A 20843-nucleotide genomic window follows, 5' to 3' on the forward strand; every position below is an offset into this window, starting at 1 on the left:
TGCCGCTGGATGCACCGAAGGGCCGGACCGATCGGATTTTCGATGCGGCATGCCCTGACTTTCGTCGCCGACGACGGGATCGTCGATTGGAACGATCGAGCGGAACGAGGCGACCGGAAGATTGAATTCCCTTCTTTTCCTTCCGGTTAAAAAAAAAAAAAATTTTTTTTACCCTTTTCATTTTCGCGTTTCCTGCCCATTCCCCTCCCTTCTCTTTTTTTTTTTCCTTTCTTTTTTATATCGCGTGTACGAGTGACAAGAACCGTTCCATCGATCGTGTTATCATGCGGGATTCGCGTTAGATAGTCGGACTTTCGGCGTCGCTGCTACCGAGACCGGGCGAACTACGAGAGTAGAATAATAACATGCAGCGATCTCGTCTGTCGAACGAGAGGCTCGTGTGCTCTGTAAATTGCTTGTCGAGCGGGAATTTGATACTTGGAGCATGTGCCATGTAAAACGCTGTTTGTTTGCATTGTCGTTTATTGCGAAACGTGACTGCGAGGGAGGAATTCATTCGCATAGCCGATGATCACGCTCTGTCAGATTAATGACTTTCTATACCCCTGTCTTTCCCCCTAGCTGGCTAACTGAGAAATATACGACGAAAGCCGAATAAAGAAGCGAGTTCTGCATAAGAACAGAGTTGCTAACCGCCGTTTTTTTTTTTACTGTTATTTAATAATTTAAAACTAATGAAAAACTTAATGTTTTACAGTATTGTAATTAATCCCACCCAATTTTTGATAACTAAAAATAATTAAATTCATTAAAGATGATTTACGCAAGGCTTTTTTTTATATTATTTTACGTTTTTCTTATTTTACGCGATGGGACTTTATTTTATTATTTTATTTTATTTCGCAATTTTAATATGTGTTAGTATTATAAAAAATTAAAAACTTACAGTTTCGATGCGCAGCAACGGAGTTTATACGATGATGATCTGTAACATAAAAATAAAAAATTCATGAAAAAGCGTTCAACATATTATTTAATATTAAAAAAAAAAATATTATTGCGTGACTTTAATAAGTTTTCAATTTGCATGATTAAATCAAATTTATTTATTATTAATTAAAAGAAAGATTTTAAAGAAATTAAGCTATTGTAAAATTAAATATTTTTCTCTACTATAAATTACTAAACTCCATTACTTGTAATCCATAAAAAAATAACCAAGTAATCGCGACAAAAAAAAAAAACTATTAATATTGTACAAATAAAAATTATTCTTACCCGAGGGTTGCTCCGTTGGCGCAGGACGCCTCTCCAAGGCCTCCTCCTCCTCCCAGATGGGACGTGACGAGTCATCTCTCCACGCACTGGAAACTCGCGGACTCTCGCGAAAGCCGCGGATTATAAATAAAAAAAAAAATAAAAAAAGAAAAAAACGCACGACACTACTTTACGGCACTCCCGAGAAAAATCGACGAACCGTCCTAATCTGAAACAGAAAGAAAAAAAGATTTTATTCATTAGCGACAAATCAAGTATTAATTTGCTGTAAAAATGTATAATTAGTCCGTACGTATTCGTTGCGGAAAATTAATTCAGTGCGAACAAAAACCCGCTAACGAAGCTCGTTACGTAAATCCGGCCATTTTGCACGAAGCAGTGATGTGAACATTGCGCGCGAGTCTCGTACGCCGCGAAATTGTCTTACATCGCAGGGTTGTCGTTAAATTCACGCAACGTAGACGCCGAATCAGCCATCTTGTCCGGTATAGCAATGAAAAATTACTGAGCGCGCGAGTTATGTACGCCGCCTGTACCGTTGACCTTGTCCTTGCCTGCCCGCTACGCAACGATATTACGTTCCACGCGAAAATGCCTAGCGAATATTTATCCTTCCGAACTTCTCACCGTAAATACGTCGCGGTTCTCGTTGATCAAATCCTACATCGAGTGAGCTCCGAGCGAGCTCCGACCGAACTGCACGACGATTAACTTTCAAGACAACCAACGGCATTTCCATCGGTCGCGTTACGGAAGTTCCGCGCCCGACGGAATCGCCGCCGACGGAATCAAAGTCAATTGTCGATCAGCTGCTCGGAGCACGATTAAAGTGAGCCTGAAACGACCTTTCGTGGGTTACGCGATCGTCGCAGAGAACGGAATAGAATTAATCGAGAGGTCAGACTCACCTCACGGGAAAGGAGAATGATCTCGGGTGCTTCATGTACGGAGAGGATGGACAGGAGAACGATATTACGCCCGAATTGTACCGCAATCTGTCTGTTATACGCGAGCCTATCTTCCGCAGATCCTACGTCGATGGCAGCAGGGGACAGACTAAAGTAAGGCGGATACGCAGCCGTACGTGCAGTGCTCGGAGTCGTACGACCGATCTTCGTCGAGCGGGCCCGAGCACGCCCGAGATTTGCTCGCGCATCTTTCTCATCTTCTAGCTAGGTTAACGCGTTCGCGAGAAAAATTCCAGAGTTATGCGACCGACTCGGAGTACAAAATATAATTAATCGAGGAACAATTTTACCTCACGGGAAAGGAGAATGATCTCGGGTGCTTCATGTATGGAGAGGATGGACAGAAGAACGATATTACGCCCGAATTGTACCGCAATCTGTCTGTTGTACGCGAGCCTATCTTCCGCAGATCCTACGTCGATGGCAGCAGGGGACAGACTAAAGTAAGACGGATACGCAGCCGTACGTGCAGTGCTCGGAGTCGTACGACCGATCCTGGTCGAGTGCACCCGAGCACGCCCGACGTAAAACAGAGTTCGTCACGTAATATTATTTTAAATATTGCGCCGAATATTATTCCGAATATTCATTTTAAGATACCACGAATTTGTAACGCGATGGATACATCGCGATTCTCGTCAATTATATCAATTGTTTTTACTTTTCGTAATCATTAAAAATAAATTTTATAATTAATGTATATGCATATAAAAATTACCTACACGGTATAGTATATGAATTTAAGGAATAAAAAACGTTTCAATTAACATATACATTCGTAGTTGATCGCTGAAAATTATTTTAATTTAATTAATCAAATTATAAATAATTTAAATAATTTAATTAGAAATAAAATCAAATTTAATTTCAAAGGTTTTTTTTTTAATTACAAAAAAAAGAAAAAAAAAACCGAAAAGCAAATGTCACGCGCCTTGTGATGTCCGGTATTTAATAAAAAAAATAAAAAGACACCTCACGATTCTCGTTAAAGTTTGCATTTGGAGTTTTATCCAGCTCACTTTTCCCCCACAAATTTTATGTTCAAAGAGGAAAAGTTCATAGAAGAAAGAATAAATGTTATTACTCGGGGAGAATGACATCAGACGTCGTTTCATGAACTCGGAAACGAGAGCTTCCGCAGAACGGGATCGAAGACCAAACACGCGGAAAATCGACGCGTAAAATACGAGAAACAAAGATGATAGATGAGTAAAATTTCATTCGATATGTAATCAGATGCCACTGCGATCGTTACGGGGATATTGGCGAGAAATGAAGTTTATCGCCTCGAACTTCATCATCGTTTCACGATCAAGAGAGCTGGGGATCGGCGGTCTGGTTTTATACAGAGAAATTCTCGAACGGCAAGGAATATTTCCGCGTTTAAATGGAGTCACGGCGTGGAGGGGAAAAAAGCAGAGCGAAAGCGAGGAAAAACACGTCGATACAAGTGGAAAGACGAGAATGGAGGAGCGAGTTATGCGGTGACGTTCGCGGAATATTATTTGAAATACAGCGCGACGTTAATATTCTACTTTATATCGAACCGAAGAGACAAAGTAAAAAAGTTTCGCCCGGCGAAATGAGAGGGGTGCCGTTTCCTTCGCTCTTTCGGAAAATCTATCTCCTTTTATTGAGCCTTGTCTCGCCAGCGAAAAGGGAGAAATGAGAACGTCGAAGACCTCCGATGCAGTAATTAATGTTATCACGAAATAAGATTAATAAAGTAATATTGTTCGCAAACTCTCGCAGTAAATTACTTCCATTTCTTATTCCGTCATATTATATCGTATCAAAGTATAAAGTTTTTAGATTCACAATACGTTTCCTACTTTAATTCCAAATATATTTTTACGAGGAAAAATATATATATACGCGCATGTATTTGGAAATTCGGCTTTTCCTTAAATTTAAATTACAAGTTATCGACGCGTGTGAATTGAATTATTTAACAGGCTCGACGCGACGGTTATCATCGCCGTGGCGTAAATGGAACGGGTGCGATAAATTCAACCGGAACCGTCGCGATTCGTTTATTTCAAGCGCGGTTTTCCAAATGTTCGGAAGATTCGGCGGGCCTCCCCGCGTAAACGGCTCTACCCGCGTAATTTATAACGTGTCGTTGCGAATGAGGAAAGTTAAGCGGTCGGCCGCGTCGTATCTCCGAGTTGGAAATGCCTCCGAGGTCTTTAAAAGTCCCGCAAACTTCATTAAGAAATTCGGCGCCCCGGGGCACAAGCGCATCCGTTCTCGCTGTATAATATACGAAAAGTCCGGCGCGACGGAAAAAGAACTTTTAAATTTAGTTGGCTTAACTGACTCCGCCCGGCAGTTTAAATGAAATTACATGATTTCGGTACGGGACGAGAGACTTAACGACTTGCCACTCCCCCGGCTCGCTCATAACGTAACTCCCCAGTTGATATACATCGAAACGAGCCGGATTCCCCAGATGAACTAGAAAAGTTGGCCCGCCACCGTCATTAAGTCGACCCCGCTAACTAACTCGTAACGTCTTTATCTATCCAACGATGATAACGGAATCGATAAAAGTCACTTAGCATGTTGCAAATTATTCAAACCGAGCTGGACGTAATAAAATCAACTATAACGATTTGAGATTAAGATAAGTTGATAGATACCGGCGATTCGTCTATTTAATTATCATTTATTTCGTTTAAAAGTTAGGACGCTATTTTTTTTATTACCTACAGCGTTTCTTAAAAAAAAAAAAAAATGTTTATTCCTTAAATAATCTATCGTATAATCTTCACGATCGAAAGTACGCGACATGCACATGCAAGCGGGATTTCGTACGTATACATATATCGTGACTTGTTTCATTGTCGACAGTGTTTCCCGTTGTATCGATTGCTCGTTGCAGCCTATAATTCGATTTATGCTGCTCGGGAGCATTTTGCTTGCCGACAAAGTGGACGGCGCTAGCACAGCCGTGAAAAGACCGAGAAACGAAATAGGTAACTCGACGAGACAAGGCACTCGTGTAATCAAGGAAACGATCAAATTATAGCTACTTGCTGATTGCTCGCCCACAGGGAAATTACCCTCTCTTTACTCGGTCGACGATACTTGGCAGCTCAAACCTTTAATTAGTATTCATAATTAAACGTTTCCTTTTCCGTTTGACTCGATACGCGACGCAATCGCGGTGGAACGGCGCGTACGCGAGAAATACAACGCGATGGGCAAAACGAAACGCTTCGGTGTCTCTTTAAAAAGTGATACGCCGCTCGAATCACGCAGAATAGTAAATCGTCGCGTACGCGATTGCTATTAGATTTTTTTGCGATACGCGACCGACCGTCAGTTTTATCTCTGGCCACCGACGACTGTTATCAGTCGCAGATTGAATTCTTAGATTTATGCACAAAGTCAGTCGAAATTAAAGTTAATGAGAGCAGTTTACGAGGAACGGTGTCCGAAGCGAATGAAGAGATGGACGACGTCGAGAAGTAGCGTCGTTTCATTCGCAAATTCTGACACCAGAGAAGTATTAACACATTCTAACTTTTTCGACGGAAGTTTTTTTTTTTTTTTTTTTATTTACGCGTCACTCTAAATCCGGTTACTTAGCAAATTGAATCGCGCGAATTCAAAGTTTAGAAAACATTTTGATCGGGCGACGAGACTATAAACCGGTCGCAGAAGTGGCACGAAGACTTTTATTTCCCGTCGTTTCGTTTCTTTCAGATCAAAACTGTTTGCACTTTACATATTAAAAATATCGCGCAGTACGCTCAGATATTATATGTATAAAATCATATAAATATCAATAAAAATCACAAAGCCTGAATACAGAATGATTTAGTGAAACTGAAAAATATTTAAATAACGTATAATATGTTTAAAATATTTAGATAAAAAAATGCTAACAATTCTTTAATTTACTTTAAATTATTCTGTATTAAAATAACGGCAATTTATTCTAATCATATATTTGCTTGTGTACGTCGTTTCGTTTTCTTTCTTTCGTAAATTTCATTCTGTGGTTTATCTCGTCGATAACAAGATCGTACGATTGCCGTCTCACGGAGGAGACCCTGCGGATATTGATTAGATAGATGTTGGCGCGATACGGCGTCTATTTTCAACGGCATGAATTATCGAATTAACAGCGCGGCCTAAGTACATCCTCGTCTAATTAGCTGTCGATGCCCGCGTCGCGTTGTCGTGTAAACATTCGAACATGCTTGTGTCGAACGAAGCGTGTCGCGACGATTAACGGCCTCGAATTGAATTCCGCCCTATTGCATGGGTTCCGAGCGGGACACGGACCAACTTGGATGGCCGCGGGATACGCAAGGACCATAATTACGGACCGCGTAAGCGTATCGAAAGGGGCTGCGTATCGATAACGGCGACGGGGGGAAGAGGGACGGAAGCAATTCCATGGCCGTCAGCAAGCCGTAGTTCTAAGGTGGGTCAACTATCGGGCGGAAACGCATCTGATCGGAGGGAAATCCTAGATTTCCCCCGAGGACTTCTTCGGGAAACACCGATAGTCCGACGGACTGGTGCCTCGCGCGAGTCTCTACCTACCTCCCCATGCCTTGCTTTCATGTCGCACCATGTACTATCCAATACTCGAATTCAATTTGAACCCGCCTCGATAGTTTGCTTTGCCGCTCGCGCCGTTTGAAAATGATCTAAAGTAATTTTTCAGGGGACAGAATTTAAGAAAAAAAAAAAAAAATGTAACATACATATACGTATAAATATTATATGTATACATGTGTGTAGGTATTATGCTTAGTATTAAGATATATCTTTCAGACAACGTCCATTCCACGTTGAAAACGCCAGTTCTCGTCCGATCACTGAAGCTAAGCAGCGTTGGGCACGGTCAGTACTTGGATGGGTGACCGCTTGGGAACACCGTGTGATGTTGTCTCTTTTTTGCCTTATTGTTGAATAACTTTTTAATAATTTTAACAATAAGGCAAAAAAAAAAAAAGACAACATCACACGGTGTTCCCAAGCGGTCACCCATCCAAGTACTGACCGTGCCCAACGCTGCTTAGCTTCAGTGATCGGACGAGAACTGGCGTTTTCAACGTGGAATGGACGTTGTCTGAAAGATATATCTTAATACTAAGTATAATACCTACACACATGTATACATATAATAAAAATTATAATGCATGTGTATGTATATATGAGCAGAAATATGGTCTCGATAATCTTGAGATTGGAAATAGTTAAATATTAATGTCGTAAATGGACGAAAACCGGCAGGAGGGCAACGACAGGCTGAAGCGAGAACATTGAGATCGTCAATACCAAAGGAAAGTTTGAGAAACAGGGACATTCTCCTCCACCTTGAGTCGGTGGCCGAATAGTGCACTCTCGTGTCACGCTGCCGCATTCATAAATTGGTTAGAACTTAGCGAAACCGACTAGCACTGTCCAATTAGCTCTCCGATGTTGTTCAGTGTAATAATAAACTATGCCGAAATAATGAGTGGATAGAATTATTATAAATATGTTTAAAGCTAGTATTCCGTACTTGATTCTTTTTAACATTTTCATAAATTAAACATAAGTCTCAATTTTTCAAATAATTTTGCAATAAAATTTTTTACATCTGTCTTAAAATTATTTTAAGCCGACAGCTTGTTAGATAATTAACTATTGATCGAGAGAACACAGTTTGCAGTCAATTTTCCAAAGCTTTACGCTCTTAACTTTTTTTTAAGTGTGTTAATTATTAAATTTCTACAATGATAAACTAGACGAACGAATCTCTTGTCAAAAAAAAAATGTACAGCTATGATAATTTTTTTTTTTAACTAGTAATCTTGTTACAATTTATAAGCAAAAATACTGCGAAGACGAATCTAATTTATCGCGTAGATTTATTTAAATTCGCAATCAGTACTCACGACATTTAAAATACGTATCTGACTAAAAATAATCCTCGACTCACGCATTCGTCATTTTTTCAGAACAGTCTGACATTCCGGATAAAGAACAATATTGTAATTGACAAAGAAATACCGATTCAGAGAGAATGCAGAAACGTGGGTGCGTTAGTATTAGAGAAGATGCGAAGCAGGCCGGAGTACGTCGCTCAAGTAAGTAGACACGGTCGATTTCCGCGAATAGGTGTCGATAGAGACATCGTCGAATCGATTTCAATATAAATTTCGCCATGATTCGCCATTTAACTCTCGCTCGTTCGATCGTAATCCCGTAGGTGAAGGCGGTTACCGGGACGGAAACCACTTTCACAGAAATGACGGAGAAAAGCGTGAAATGCGCGCTGTGGCTGAGAGAGCAAGCTGTTCAGCCGGGCGACATAATCGGCATTTGCACTCACAATCACTTGGAATCATACATACCGCTGCTAGCAGCACTCTACGTCGGTGCCATTAGCAATCCTTGGGACAACGAACTTTCCCCAAGTACGTTACTTTCCTCCCTTTCTAGCTTGTTCTCGGGTTCTTTTTTTTTTTTTTTCGCGTCGAGTATTAAACCACCGAACAAAATCAGATTTCTACGCATCGAGAGAGCTACGTCATTACAAAGGATTCTATTTTTTCTTTCTTTTTTTTGTTGGAAAGAGGATTTTTTTTTAACGCGAAATCACGAAAAAAAAAAAGATTTATTGCGAAATTACTTTTCTAATTTTGTCTTCGCCGCGAATCCACGTTGTCGCAATTCGTGCGGATGTAACAAACGTAGTTATCAAATTTCCAATATATGAAAAAATATTTACGAGTATGCCTTCTTCGTTTTAGCTACCGCGCGTTATTTTCCGTTGCTGACGAGACCGAAAATAGTATTCGTGAACGTCGGAGTCCGCCAACTGTCTGGCGCAGGTTGTCGAGGAGAACAATCTAAATACTAAGCTAGTGGGTGGTGTTCGGCGAGCTAGAAGGATTCGAGGACGCCTCGCTAACCAGCGTATTGCGTTCTCAGGACGTCGCGGAGGTCGACAAATTTGAGTGCACGAGGCTGACCAATCTCGATCACGTCGCCCACGATCGCATGCTCGTACCAGCGGCCTCCCGAAAGGCACCGAAATCAGCCACGCGTTCACGATCAATTATATGGCTCACGTCGAGATACACGATCTCCGAGGACACGTGTCCATGTGGACGCCTACTATGCGTTGGTATTGCGGTCTATTCATTATTATCAAGGCTATTCTAGATTGCTCAAGAAGGGTTATAACCCCGGATTACGAAGACGACGACGACGAGATATGTAAATTCATCGGGGAATACGAGGTAAGTGGCGAGACGTTTGTTGGATGATTGAATATTAACGACAAACTGTTTCCTCTATCGCCGGCTGATAATCAAATATTAATAAATCGGCCGCGCGTAGACATAAATATCCGCGATTTAGTCCGCGCTTTTAACGAACGATCCGCTCAACGAGATGTGCCGATATATTTAAAACGTTTTATAAAGCATTCTTTCAGTGACGCGCGCGAGCTCGGCGCCGGAAATTAATTACACGGGTATGTGATGGAGATAAAATTTAATATTTGGCAATATCACCTGATTTACCATGCACTTTTCATCACGTAGCCGTCCACGTTATTATTTTCGTTCGGGGATACTCTTGCAACGGGGAGTATTTCGCACGCGATATTACCCTCGCGCGTTCGCGTTAATTTATGTTAATTTATGTCGCGCGGCGAATTTGCTAAAGGATAACACGGGCTCGAATTGAGGCGCATCTACAAACGGGCGTGATAGTTGTACCGCGTGATTTATTGCCTCGTGCAGGTAATACCGCGGGAGCGTTCGAGTTTAACGGCGTCGTTTTGCATTCAGGTATCCTGGTTTAGATGCGATTCCTGCTTCCCCATTCGACTGGTAAAGTTCGGCATATTAAGCAAGTACCGACTATCAACATTGAAAATCCTTTTGTTCGGTGGCGCGCATTTCCGGGGGGAGCTGCAGCAGACTCTGGCGAAACTTTTGCCGCACACCGATGTTATACTGAGTTACGATAGGTCGCGGGACTTAGCGAGACGATGAAACCTGTGACTCGTTGTCGCAATCATCTCGTTTAAATACCGACTAATAATTAACTACCTAGTGCCAGCAAATGTTTTCATTTAAAGTACCGTACGTAATACACGCGAGAAAAAGACGCGGGTTTTGGTTTTTGCCAGATTCAGTAAACGCAAGTTATGCGAAGCTTTCTTTTATGAATAATATTTTACTTTATTTTATTTTACGCGGTGGAAATGTATTTTATTATTTTATTTTTTATCGCAATTTTAATATGTGTTAATAGTAATGTAAAAAGTGACAAACTTACAGATCAATGAGCAGCAGCGGAGTTTCGACTTCCTGTAACAGACAAACAAAAATATTAAATTGTAGAGATGTTATTCGAAATAATATTTATTGCAAAAAAAAAAAAGAAAAAAAAAATGAAATAGAAAAAAATATATTTACGCGCTTCTAATTAGTTTCTCAAGTCAACAATTATGAACAAAGTTATTTACTGCCTAAACAAGATTTTAAAGCGATTAAACCATTTTAAAGTCCAAAACTTTCCAGTCTATTAATTTTTAAACTTTCTATTACTTTTTAATTAACATTGAAGCCACTAGACAATTCTGATAAATTCCACAAAACTATTAATTTTAAATATAAAAATGATGCTTACCGTGAGGGTTGCCCCGCTGATGCAGGATGCCTCTCCAAGGCCTCCTCCTCCTCTCAGTGGGGGTGTCGAGCCGAGTCATCCTTCCACGGACACTCGCGGCACTCGCGAAAACCGCCACCGGGTGAATTTAATCGCGAGATGCTAATTAAAACACTTGTCGATTAAAATACATTTCGCGCGATAGAACTAAACGGCACCCCCGAGAAACGATTCGACGAACCGGCTGCAGTTCGTTCTTTTACTGACGTCGGCGACGAAAGAGCGCATTCACTTCTCTGGATCATAATCTGAAACAGAAATAGGTTCATTCGATTAATATTATATGTATTTAACAACTCTATAGATATTTCTACCCACCCACCGCGAACGAAATCTTCGCGTTATTTTTTTATTTCCGTAATTATTTTAGAGAAATTAATATAAATATAATTAATATAAATATGTTGAAATTACATTTCAAGGAATAAAAAGCGTTTCAGTTAATATATACATGTATACATTTGAACTTAAATCGCTGAAAATTAATTTAGCTTAATTAATTATATATTAAATAATTTAAATTCTAAATAAAATAAAATTTAATAAATTAAAAAGGATTTTTTTTTCCAGTACTGTCCGAGTGGAAATTTATCTAACTAATCTGATTTTGCAGCTGATGGTTAGATCGCGCAGATTAAATATATTTCTTAACTTGTGACTAGCTTGGTACTAGCGATAAATTATAAGAAAGTATTAAAAAAAAAAAAAAACAAAATCTGTCTTGTTTTTTACGGCGAGAAACGGCTAGATATCTAATTTTTCTAACTCGTTATTAGCTCGTAATGAAATAGTTTTGCTAGACAGCCACGAGATGAACCATATATGTTTATTAAATATTTGCCGATTGTTTCTATTCCTATCTATTCACCGCGCGAGATTATCTTAGATTTGCAGAATTATTTATTAATAAATTACTGATTTATTTTTCTTAATTTTATTTAAACAAGGTTCGATTTGCTTTTGCGTGTGTGTGCAGCCTCAATTTACTGCAGGCCCTAAGTTTCACCGCCTTGCCCTACATACGTTACATTACAATTCCTCACGTAAATTTCAGGCGACGGAACTCGACATAACCGACTTGGTGGAGCAGAACATGCCGTGGTACTGCAGGTTGCATGCGGGAGTTAAATTCATGCAGAGGCTGCCTCGCACGGCCACGGGCAAGATCGCTAAGAAGGAGCTCAAGCAGATCGCCAAGAATTACGCGGCGAACGATCGAATTGAAATAACATCGCGATTATTGCCGTATCCCAAACACCGATTACGGCATTTATGATTTTATAGCGTTACAATTATTTATCGTTTGGTCTCTGTAAACATTTTCTGTGTACGATAATGTATAATACACCATATCGTATAATGTAAAAATATGACATGTACGTTATTTTCGAATAATAAAGTAATTTGATACAACCAATGTGTTGTAGAGAATCATCTTTTACAAAATTTATACAGCAGTGTGCCATTTTATCGCGTAACCGCGGTCATGCGTATTTGTTAGGTGATTATCGGTGAAATATGATAGCACGATAGTATCACGATACATTAGAACACGTATCGCTACGTATAAATTTATAATAAAACTAATTAATAAAGCGATATCAGATGAACGATTTCAATAGAAATAAATGATTTTCCGTGAAACCGACTCCATAAATTGACTCCTAACTCATGCATATAATAAAGAGCTGTTATAGAAATAGCAAATAAAATAAGATCTCAGAGTGGCTTAATAGTTAATTTTATTACTCGTTATCGTGAAAGTCAAGTAAATAGTATAAAACGCGCACCGAGACATCACCAGACAAAAATTTTCGTTATAATCTTACATCTTCTCGTGGAAACGTTAAAACGAAACCCAAGATATTTTTCCGAACGAGTCTTACTCGTCAACTTCGCTTGTCATTGTTGGGATCGGATTTTCTCGTCGCAAGACATTCATGTTATGCCGTCCTTATTACGTACGTTGTTTGTTTGAGTACTATGATGTAGCTTGGTACAAGCATTAAAAAGAGAAATCTGATAGAATCAAGAGGAGCTCTGCGCAGAATGCCGTAGTAAAGTATATTCGCCCCGATTGCTTCCAGCAAAAGAGACAGAACGAAATAAAACATAAGTAATTTATCTTAATATACGAGCACAGTAAATGAATACGACCGCAGTACTAACGAGTTCTTAAAAAATTTCAGTGTACTACAATTAATTATTAAAAAAAAAAAAAAATTGTATGTTTGTTCGGTTGATTTAAAAAAGGGAAATTTATTATAAATATTAAAAATAAGTAGCACCTCGCGAATACTGGAAACAAATATTTTTACGATATGCATATTTTTTGAATTACATTAACGAGCGTATTTTTGCTAATTACAAAATTTAGTTTCGTAATTAATATTCAGATATAGCCAGTAGGTATAATGACAAATACAATTATGTAAAAAAAAATAATGTACTTTTCGATACTTTGTTATCTTGCGGGCATGTTACTGCGGAAATATATAAACTTGCGAATATTAGTGCGTAAGTATCGATGTGGTGAGATTAGGTTAACACGTATGCCAATTTTATCGCTCTTTTGATTATCGTGCTTTCCCATCGCGCTTAATATTTTTATTTTATTTAATTTTTTCTGTCACTTTGTCATTTCCGAGTTTGTTTGATTAAAATGAATAATTTTAATTGAAGCTTACTTAAAACTATGAACGCAATGGAGTCTAATCAATTATAAAATTTTCATATGACGGGTACCAGTCCGACAAAATCCGGCTTATTCCTCAATCTATCGAGAATCAGTTCTCCGATGTTCGTGCATTCCGGATGAGTTTCCTCCGCGCAAATCAATACGTTATCCTCAATTCTGAACGGCGGTATGTACCGGAGAAAAACGAGGATGTATTATGACAATGATTCCACTGACGCAAATATCACTTCAATTATTTTTATCAGCACTGCGCTTTTGCCCGCGGACGTAACCGAGTTTTCCGAGAGTTCCTCCCATTGTGCGATTTTATGTGCAGCTCTATTTATATTATTACAATGAAATTATAATTATCAGCGAGCATTCATGTAAATTCTCTCGCGTAACTATTTAAATCTTGAAATACAGCCCGCTCGCAAGAGGTACGGTTCGCGTCGAATTATACGAAAATTTTTGTTCGGCGGTACAATAAATTTACGAGGTCGCAGGAATTCCCGTTTGGCGGTTTGCAAAATGCATTTGTAGCGAGCGATAAAAATACGCTTATCGAAACGGAGTTGCATTTGGGCGCCCGCCGCATACATCGCGCCGATTCGACGCTACGGTAATTTATCGCAGCCACGCGCGGTTGTGAAATTTTTCTACTGCATTTGCGAGCTACTAGTGTCCGTTCTGACAACATTGACAAATGTCGTTTCCAATGCCTCGATAGACGTCTTATCTCGAATGACATTTCACCCGATGTGGAAAATATAAATTAAGATCTCTGAATATTTATATTGACGATGCGCAAAATTGCACATCAGACTCACTGGTAGATCAATAAAACCCGGTTAAGATAGAATTCCATGAAAATTAGAAATTCAATTTTGATTAAGAATTTTTATCGTACTTTTAACTTTAAAACAAAACAGTATATCTTTTCATCGATATTTTTCTATTGCTATCTATTGCATTTTATGGTTTTCCTCTTTTTTTATATATATATTTTTATATATATATTTTACTCTTATCTTTATTATTATTGGCAGATAGCGCTAGTATTAATAATTATACCAATAAAATCTCAATGATATAAATTCTATTTTATAAGAGTTCTCCATCCAAGAAGGCGCGATATCTGTACAATAACACTAGCTGTTGTGAAACGTTATTTCTCGTACTCGTAACCGCAATTTTTCTCGATTAACGCAGTTGACGTAGTTTTTATTATTTTTAATTCGGAATTATTACGTTCTCTTCCTGTAATGTATCTAATATATAGATAAACAAACTAAACAGTTTCATAAAAAAAAAACAATTAAAATAATTTAGCACGGTATTGAATCTGTCAGTGAATCTTTCGCAACTTGATTCTTTTCTGATGAATTTTTTTGCGCGTGTGATAATGTCTCGATGAATTTTACGTTCTCGCAGCGTCTGCAAAAATCCTCTCGATTTCCCTGCGTTGGCTCCATCCATTCCTCACCCGTCACTTGCAAACGATAAATTTATCTTAAAGAAGATCGACCGTACGATTTTCTTCCCGCGAAGAGGAACGCGCGCGTTCTTTCTGCAATGGATATCAGTAATCATCCCGCTCTTAATCACGGTCGACTGTGTAATGTGAAGCTTATTTCACGGCTGTTTTAGTTCCGCACAATAACTTAATTAAATCCGACTTATTTAATCCGGAGCCGGTGCAAGTGCGCTGAACCAATTTAATTTTAAAAGCTGGCGATTGCGCGAGAGAATGAAATTATCCCGGCGCGCTTCTTTTTGACCCTTGTGCATTTAACTTACGAGTATTCTTCTTGCCGAGTGAAAAGAGCGCGGCCGAACTAAACATACCCACCGTAAAGCAAATAAAACGTTCGCGCAACTTTGCTTGCCTCGCATGTAAAGGTAGTGCAATTATAGTAATTGTTATTTTATGCCCTTCGCGTTTTACAATAATTGCAATAATTACGCTAAATAATTGATAATTCACTTTTGGCCGTGCTTGCAAACATATATACATATATAATACAATGGTATAAATAAAAAAATATTAAATTATCGGGTTTTATTTTATACGTATTATATGTATGTATATGTATATTATGTAATTTCCTTTGTACTGATATCTATGAACTCGAAAACTGATACAAGCATTATTCTTTCCGGCATATGTAAGTGGGGAAGATAACAATAAAAACGAGATATTAAAGGAAGCACGTAAGCTAGTTTTCTTCAGTACTTGTTTGGCCGTCACGAAGAGAACGTCGTATCGTGACAATTGCCATAAAATATATAAAAATGCGCGAGTTAAACGAATTAATCGATAAAAGCAAGGTATTTATAACAATAACTTTATACATTTCTATCTGTGAATCTGAATTATCTAACTAATTTTACGATAAAATAAAAAATCATTAAAATACCTAAACTAAATACCTTAACAAATTTTCTAAAAAAAAATTTTGTATTATAAAGGAACCAAAGTTAAAGAGTAAAATAAAAAATGACATCTTAGTGGGACCAGAGTATCCAATTCATAGGGAACCTATCAACATAGCTGAGACGATGCTGCAGACCTTAAAAAGCAAGCCCGATTTGATTGGCCAGGTTCCGTTTAATTTAATATCCCACAGGATGAAACTCGTGATTATAAATTATTATCATGTAATTCATTCGATTACAGATAGATGCTTTTACGGGCCAACGAAACACCTATGCCGAAATGAGTGAGCGCAGTATTAAATGTGCGCTTTGGTTGAAGAAGCAAGGCGTAAAGCCAGGTGACATAATCGGTCTTTGTACCGACAATAATCTAGACGCAATGATAGTATTGCTGGGCATCATGTATTTAAACGCCAAGTGTAATACGTGGGATCACGAGCTCTCTTTAAGTACGCATTGCATTTTTGCTTACCACCGTTATTCCAGTTATAATTTAAAAAATTATGCGTGCTAAAAAGTGACAGTGTACGAAAAAAAAAAAAACCTATTCGTGTTTCAGTGACTGCACGATATTATCTCTCTTTAATGTCGCCAACAATAATCTTTACGATTCCGTTATCGGCCGCGAGTTTAACAGAAGCAGCGAACGAGTTAAAAATGGATGTGAAAATAGTGGTTCTCGGTTCTCTAGATGGATATGTATCGTTGGATAATATCCTAAGGAATCACGACAGAAGCGAAATCGATGAATTTAAATGTACCCCGATTGGTCACCCGGACGAAGTTGGCCTCATTGTGCTTTCTTCGGGAACTACGGGTATGCCGAAGGCTACTGAGATTTCTCACTCGTCTATGCACAACCGTTTGCCCGCTCCGAAAGTTAACGACATGAAAGATGTCATTTCTATGTTTACACCGACGATACGTTGGCAGTACGGCGTTATGCTCGCGTTTAAAGCTATTTTAGCACGTTCGACACGAATTGTTGCACCGGACTGTGCGACTGAAGATGACATGAGTATTTTGTATTGCCAGCTGATCGAAAAATATCAAGTAAAAAAAGAAAAAAAAAATAATAATTCTTATAAATAATTTCAAGTAAAATTTAATAATATAAAAATTTGAAATTAAAGCACAAAAAGGTATAATATATAATTAATATTCTATTTAATAATTACTTTCAGATAGCGTGGTTTGCTACCGATCCATTCATTTTAATTCAGATGGTTAAGACGAATATATTAGAAAAGTATCCATTGGCGTCATTAAAGTACATTATTACTAGCGGCTCTATGTTTCCAAAAGAATATCAAAAAGCGTTGAGAACAAAATTACCAAATGTTTTAATTAATAACGGATATGGTAAGTTATAAAATTGAATTTTTTAAATAATAATTTAATCAAAATTAATTTTATTTCTGACTTAGTCACCTTAGAATTTCAAATATCAATCAAACATTTAAGAAATACTTTGTACTAGGATCTACCGACGCAGGAGGTGAAGTCACCGGTCAGAATAAATATTGCAAGCCAGGATCTGTGGGTTATCCCTTGTACAATGCTCAAATAAAAGTGGCTGATACGGAAACCGAAAAAGTCTTAGGAGCTAATAAAATTGGAGAAGTACGTGTCAAAATGCCTTTTGTAATGAACGGCTACTATAAAAACTCTGAGGCAACTAAGCAAGCTTTCGACTCCGATGGTACGTGACTCAATTCTGAATTTTCAATTATCATTACGAACATTTAGGCAAGATATAAAACGCGTGATGTAATGAAGGCTATAAATCGGCAAAATTGTTTCAGGATGGCTACGCAGCGGCGACTTGGGATATTACGACGATGACGGTGAACTTTTTATCGTTGGTAGAATATCAGATTTCATTCTTTTTAGAGCAATCAATGTCTCGCCCGCAGAAATCGAGAGCGTTTTACAAACTCATCCCGCGGTATTACAAGCGGCTGTAATAGGAATACCTCATGAAATCGATGAGCAACAACCAATGGCGGTTATCTCTGTGATGCCAGGTAAAACGGTGGGTATTACGATTATTTTCGCAATTGTATTGAATAAAGTATTCGATAAAAAATATTTTATTTTTTAATTAATACCAGTGATTGTTATATATTTTTTTAAATCAATTTATTTACAGGTAACGGAGCAAGAACTTATCAGTTTAGTGGAAAAGAATCTACCGGATCATTGCAGACTTCGGGGTGGTGTCAGATTTATAGACGAACTTCCGAAAACAATTACCGGCAAAATTAAGAAGAAACAGTTACAAAATAGATTTGCGAATTAAGTTGTATTAAGTTATTTATGTACTTTACTCTATATTATTTCTTAAAATAAATTGACGGCATTAATAAAAATTAAATTAAGCAAGTGTATTATTTTTGCATACAAGTGCCTAGATTTGTAACTGCGGATATATCAATCAATAAATAATTATATCTGCTGAATCATATTTTTGAAACGTAAATCATTGAATATCTGAATTCATATTCTGTAATTCTAATCATCTAATTATATCTGTTTACCCAATTGTTTCTCCATCAAAAATATAATATCAGGTTACCTAATGATAATTCGAAATATTTTGATAAACATATATTCGGTGACATACATTTATATTAGACACGTTATTATCATTATCGGAATTATTCTAAAATTTAATTACAATATTTAATACATATGTTTATCTACTCTTGCATTTAAAGTAATAAAACCTACAAAATTATTACATATTATTAGCTTAAAGTGTCTTTTTGTTTTTTTTTTTTTTTAACAAAGTGTCAACTTCCCAAATTATATCAGATATAAATACTTGAAATTTCGATATCTAAAGATTTAAATGTGATAACAAATTTATCATACTTCTTGACGGGCAATTTTTTCTTTCTATTCTATCAGCATATACATATTCATTATCGCATTCAATTGTCAATGTACTATCTAAACGGATGTAACCATCAATAATATTCGATGGCCTATCATGAATTATCACTGTTCCTAAAAGCAGATTTATTAATTTTCTTTTTCATTAATCTTAAGAGTTTGGACCGGGTATCTTACAAGTGAATATAAAAGCAGAACAACAATACTTTCTTGGTTAGATGCGCCGTGCATGTTTTTGCATTTTTCTAAAGGAAAGAGTTACTTTTCGCTAATGCCTCTCGGCGGCATGCATATTTATTATTTGAGAGCCGGGAGATGGAGATTTGCCATCTCTCTTTCAGCCTTTCTACCGCGCGTGCACAGTATACTCCTTTTTATCTAATTTTTGACAATATTACTGAGTCACAGCGGATTATTAATATGTGACGATTTTTTTTTTTCTTTCTTTTTAAAGATGTTTGAATTGCAACGAGCATCGAAACTGAATCAAACGTAATACGTTCAAACGAAGTTAAAGGAAGTAATTTTTAATATTAATGTTTCTTTTGCAATTATCCGTGCAGATGGAAAGGGATACTTCTCATATTTTAATGGAAAAAAAAAGAGAGAGAGACAGAAAAAGCTCGTTTCAGAATAACTAAATTATCACTCGCTTAATACCATTTTTATCTGACACACATTACAAATATCAAGACAGATCTTGCTCCCTCACGTTGAATTATCTTTTTCGATTAAATTCTTTTATAACGTTTTTACGCAAGTGCGCGCGTTATAAGAACTGCGAGCTGAAGGCGCGAAGGTTTTACAGAACATAACAGAGACGTAATGGAAACAGCTGGCAGAAGCTTACAGCGATTTCCATAAAATCGAGCCATTAAGATCTTGTACAGCTGCAAGACCGCGAAAGAATATACCGAAACGAAAAATCAATATTTCAACAAATAGAAACTGTAAGATAATAATGTCTTGACTTAATTTCGTGCGATATACATGTATATATTTATATATATTTTTTTTTATACCGTCCGAGTAGTTTATTGCTAATTGTGAGTTTGATGTAAATTCAAGTATCAACGAAAATTGAATCGCAAAACAGTGTACATTGCCTTGCTTTTTCTTTGTCTTACCAGAAAAAAATATTTATTCAAGACCTGGGGATTGGTAGTCTAGCGGAGTGCGCGGTTTTTTCAAGCGCTTCGATGTTAATTTTCGCGTGCACATACAACCACTAAACGGAACAAATGGAAAGAGAGAAAAGAGAAAAAGAGAGAGAGAGAAAGAGAAAGAGATATGAATTAAAAGAGAGGTGTAGCAAGCAATTGCATGCGCAAAATGTTTTTCAATAAATCTACACACGTTAGCGGGCACTCTTCATATCTTTGACTCACTCTGCTAAAACACGTTTTCGCTCTTTTATTGATACGCAAACGAACGAACCATGAGCTTCAATTCTGTTCCCTGCTTTTTTTTTTTTCTTTTATGCGAACATACATGCAACGTACCCCGAACCAAGCTACAGATGCGACGCGGAAAACGCGAGAGAATATTTTACGCAGTCATTGCAGGTTTTCTTTTTTTTTTCTTTTCCCCCCAATGTTTTGAAATTCTTTCTTACATTTTGCGAAACCCGATAAAAATGAGATAAATACTTTTCTTCTATTTTATTATAAAACAAATTCTATCTACAAAGAGATAATATTTATTTAAAAAATAAACAGACACGAAACTTTATTCATCTAATTTTCCCTAAACATCTCAACATGCATCACTTACGATCACTTTAGATATAAATCGGATTATATTTCGTACTGAATATCACAATTGTGAAGTTCTACGTTTCAAAGTATACGCGGGTCGCCAACAAACTAAGCGTCGGCTGCTAAATATTCATACGGACCCCGTCTATGACGCCATTATAATATAGTCTT

The 20843-nt window shown here is 37.5% G+C and overlaps 1 protein-coding gene, 2 non-coding genes and 1 pseudogene across 4 annotated transcripts; 3 read left to right on the forward strand and 1 right to left on the reverse strand.

Moving 5' to 3' along the window:
• Positions 1-7000: 7000 nt before the first annotated feature.
• On the forward strand, positions 7001-7119 carry LOC139110274 (5S ribosomal RNA). The gene has a single exon (XR_011546963.1). It is a non-coding gene; the product is annotated as a 5S ribosomal RNA (ribosomal RNA).
• Positions 7120-7181: 62 nt separating this feature from the next.
• Positions 7182-7300, reverse strand: LOC139110275 (5S ribosomal RNA). The gene has a single exon (XR_011546964.1). It is a non-coding gene; the product is annotated as a 5S ribosomal RNA (ribosomal RNA).
• An 825-nt stretch (positions 7301-8125) lies between these two features.
• LOC139110225 (luciferin 4-monooxygenase-like) lies at positions 8126-14902 on the forward strand (annotated as a pseudogene).
• Positions 14903-15106: 204 nt separating this feature from the next.
• Positions 15107-18394, forward strand: LOC139110014 (luciferin 4-monooxygenase-like). 2 transcript variants are annotated; one of them, XM_070669509.1, is made up of 9 exons: positions 15107-15480; positions 15752-15909; positions 16051-16182; positions 16259-16466; positions 16577-17070; positions 17202-17379; positions 17498-17719; positions 17823-18052; positions 18170-18394. In XM_070669509.1, the coding sequence occupies exons 2-9, from the start codon at positions 15874-15876 to the stop codon at positions 18317-18319; spliced, it is 1650 nt and encodes a 549-aa protein (XP_070525610.1). In that variant the 5' UTR covers positions 15107-15480; positions 15752-15873; the 3' UTR covers positions 18320-18394. The 2 variants fall into 2 exon arrangements, with proteins under 2 accessions (XP_070525610.1, XP_070525609.1); XM_070669508.1 differs by having other exon boundaries at positions 15107-15909.
• The last annotated feature ends 2449 nt before the right edge of the window (positions 18395-20843 follow it).

This window comes from Cardiocondyla obscurior, linkage group LG19, assembly GCF_019399895.1.
Source record: "Cardiocondyla obscurior isolate alpha-2009 linkage group LG19, Cobs3.1, whole genome shotgun sequence".
NCBI lineage: Eukaryota > Metazoa > Arthropoda > Insecta > Hymenoptera > Formicidae > Cardiocondyla > Cardiocondyla obscurior.

What these genes read in the sequence shown, in the direction of transcription:
- LOC139110014 (XM_070669508.1), top strand. Translation starts at nt 15,874, where the DNA reads ATGCGCGAGTTAAACGAATTAATCGATAAAAGCAAG. An exon ending in GGATCACGAGCTCTCTTTAA is followed by an intron (nt 16,467 to 16,576) that starts GTACGCATTGCA and finishes TTCGTGTTTCAG; the next exon opens with TGACTGCACGATATTATCTC. An exon ending in GCAAGCTTTCGACTCCGATG is followed by an intron (nt 17,720 to 17,822) that starts GTACGTGACTCA and finishes AAATTGTTTCAG; the next exon opens with GATGGCTACGCAGCGGCGAC.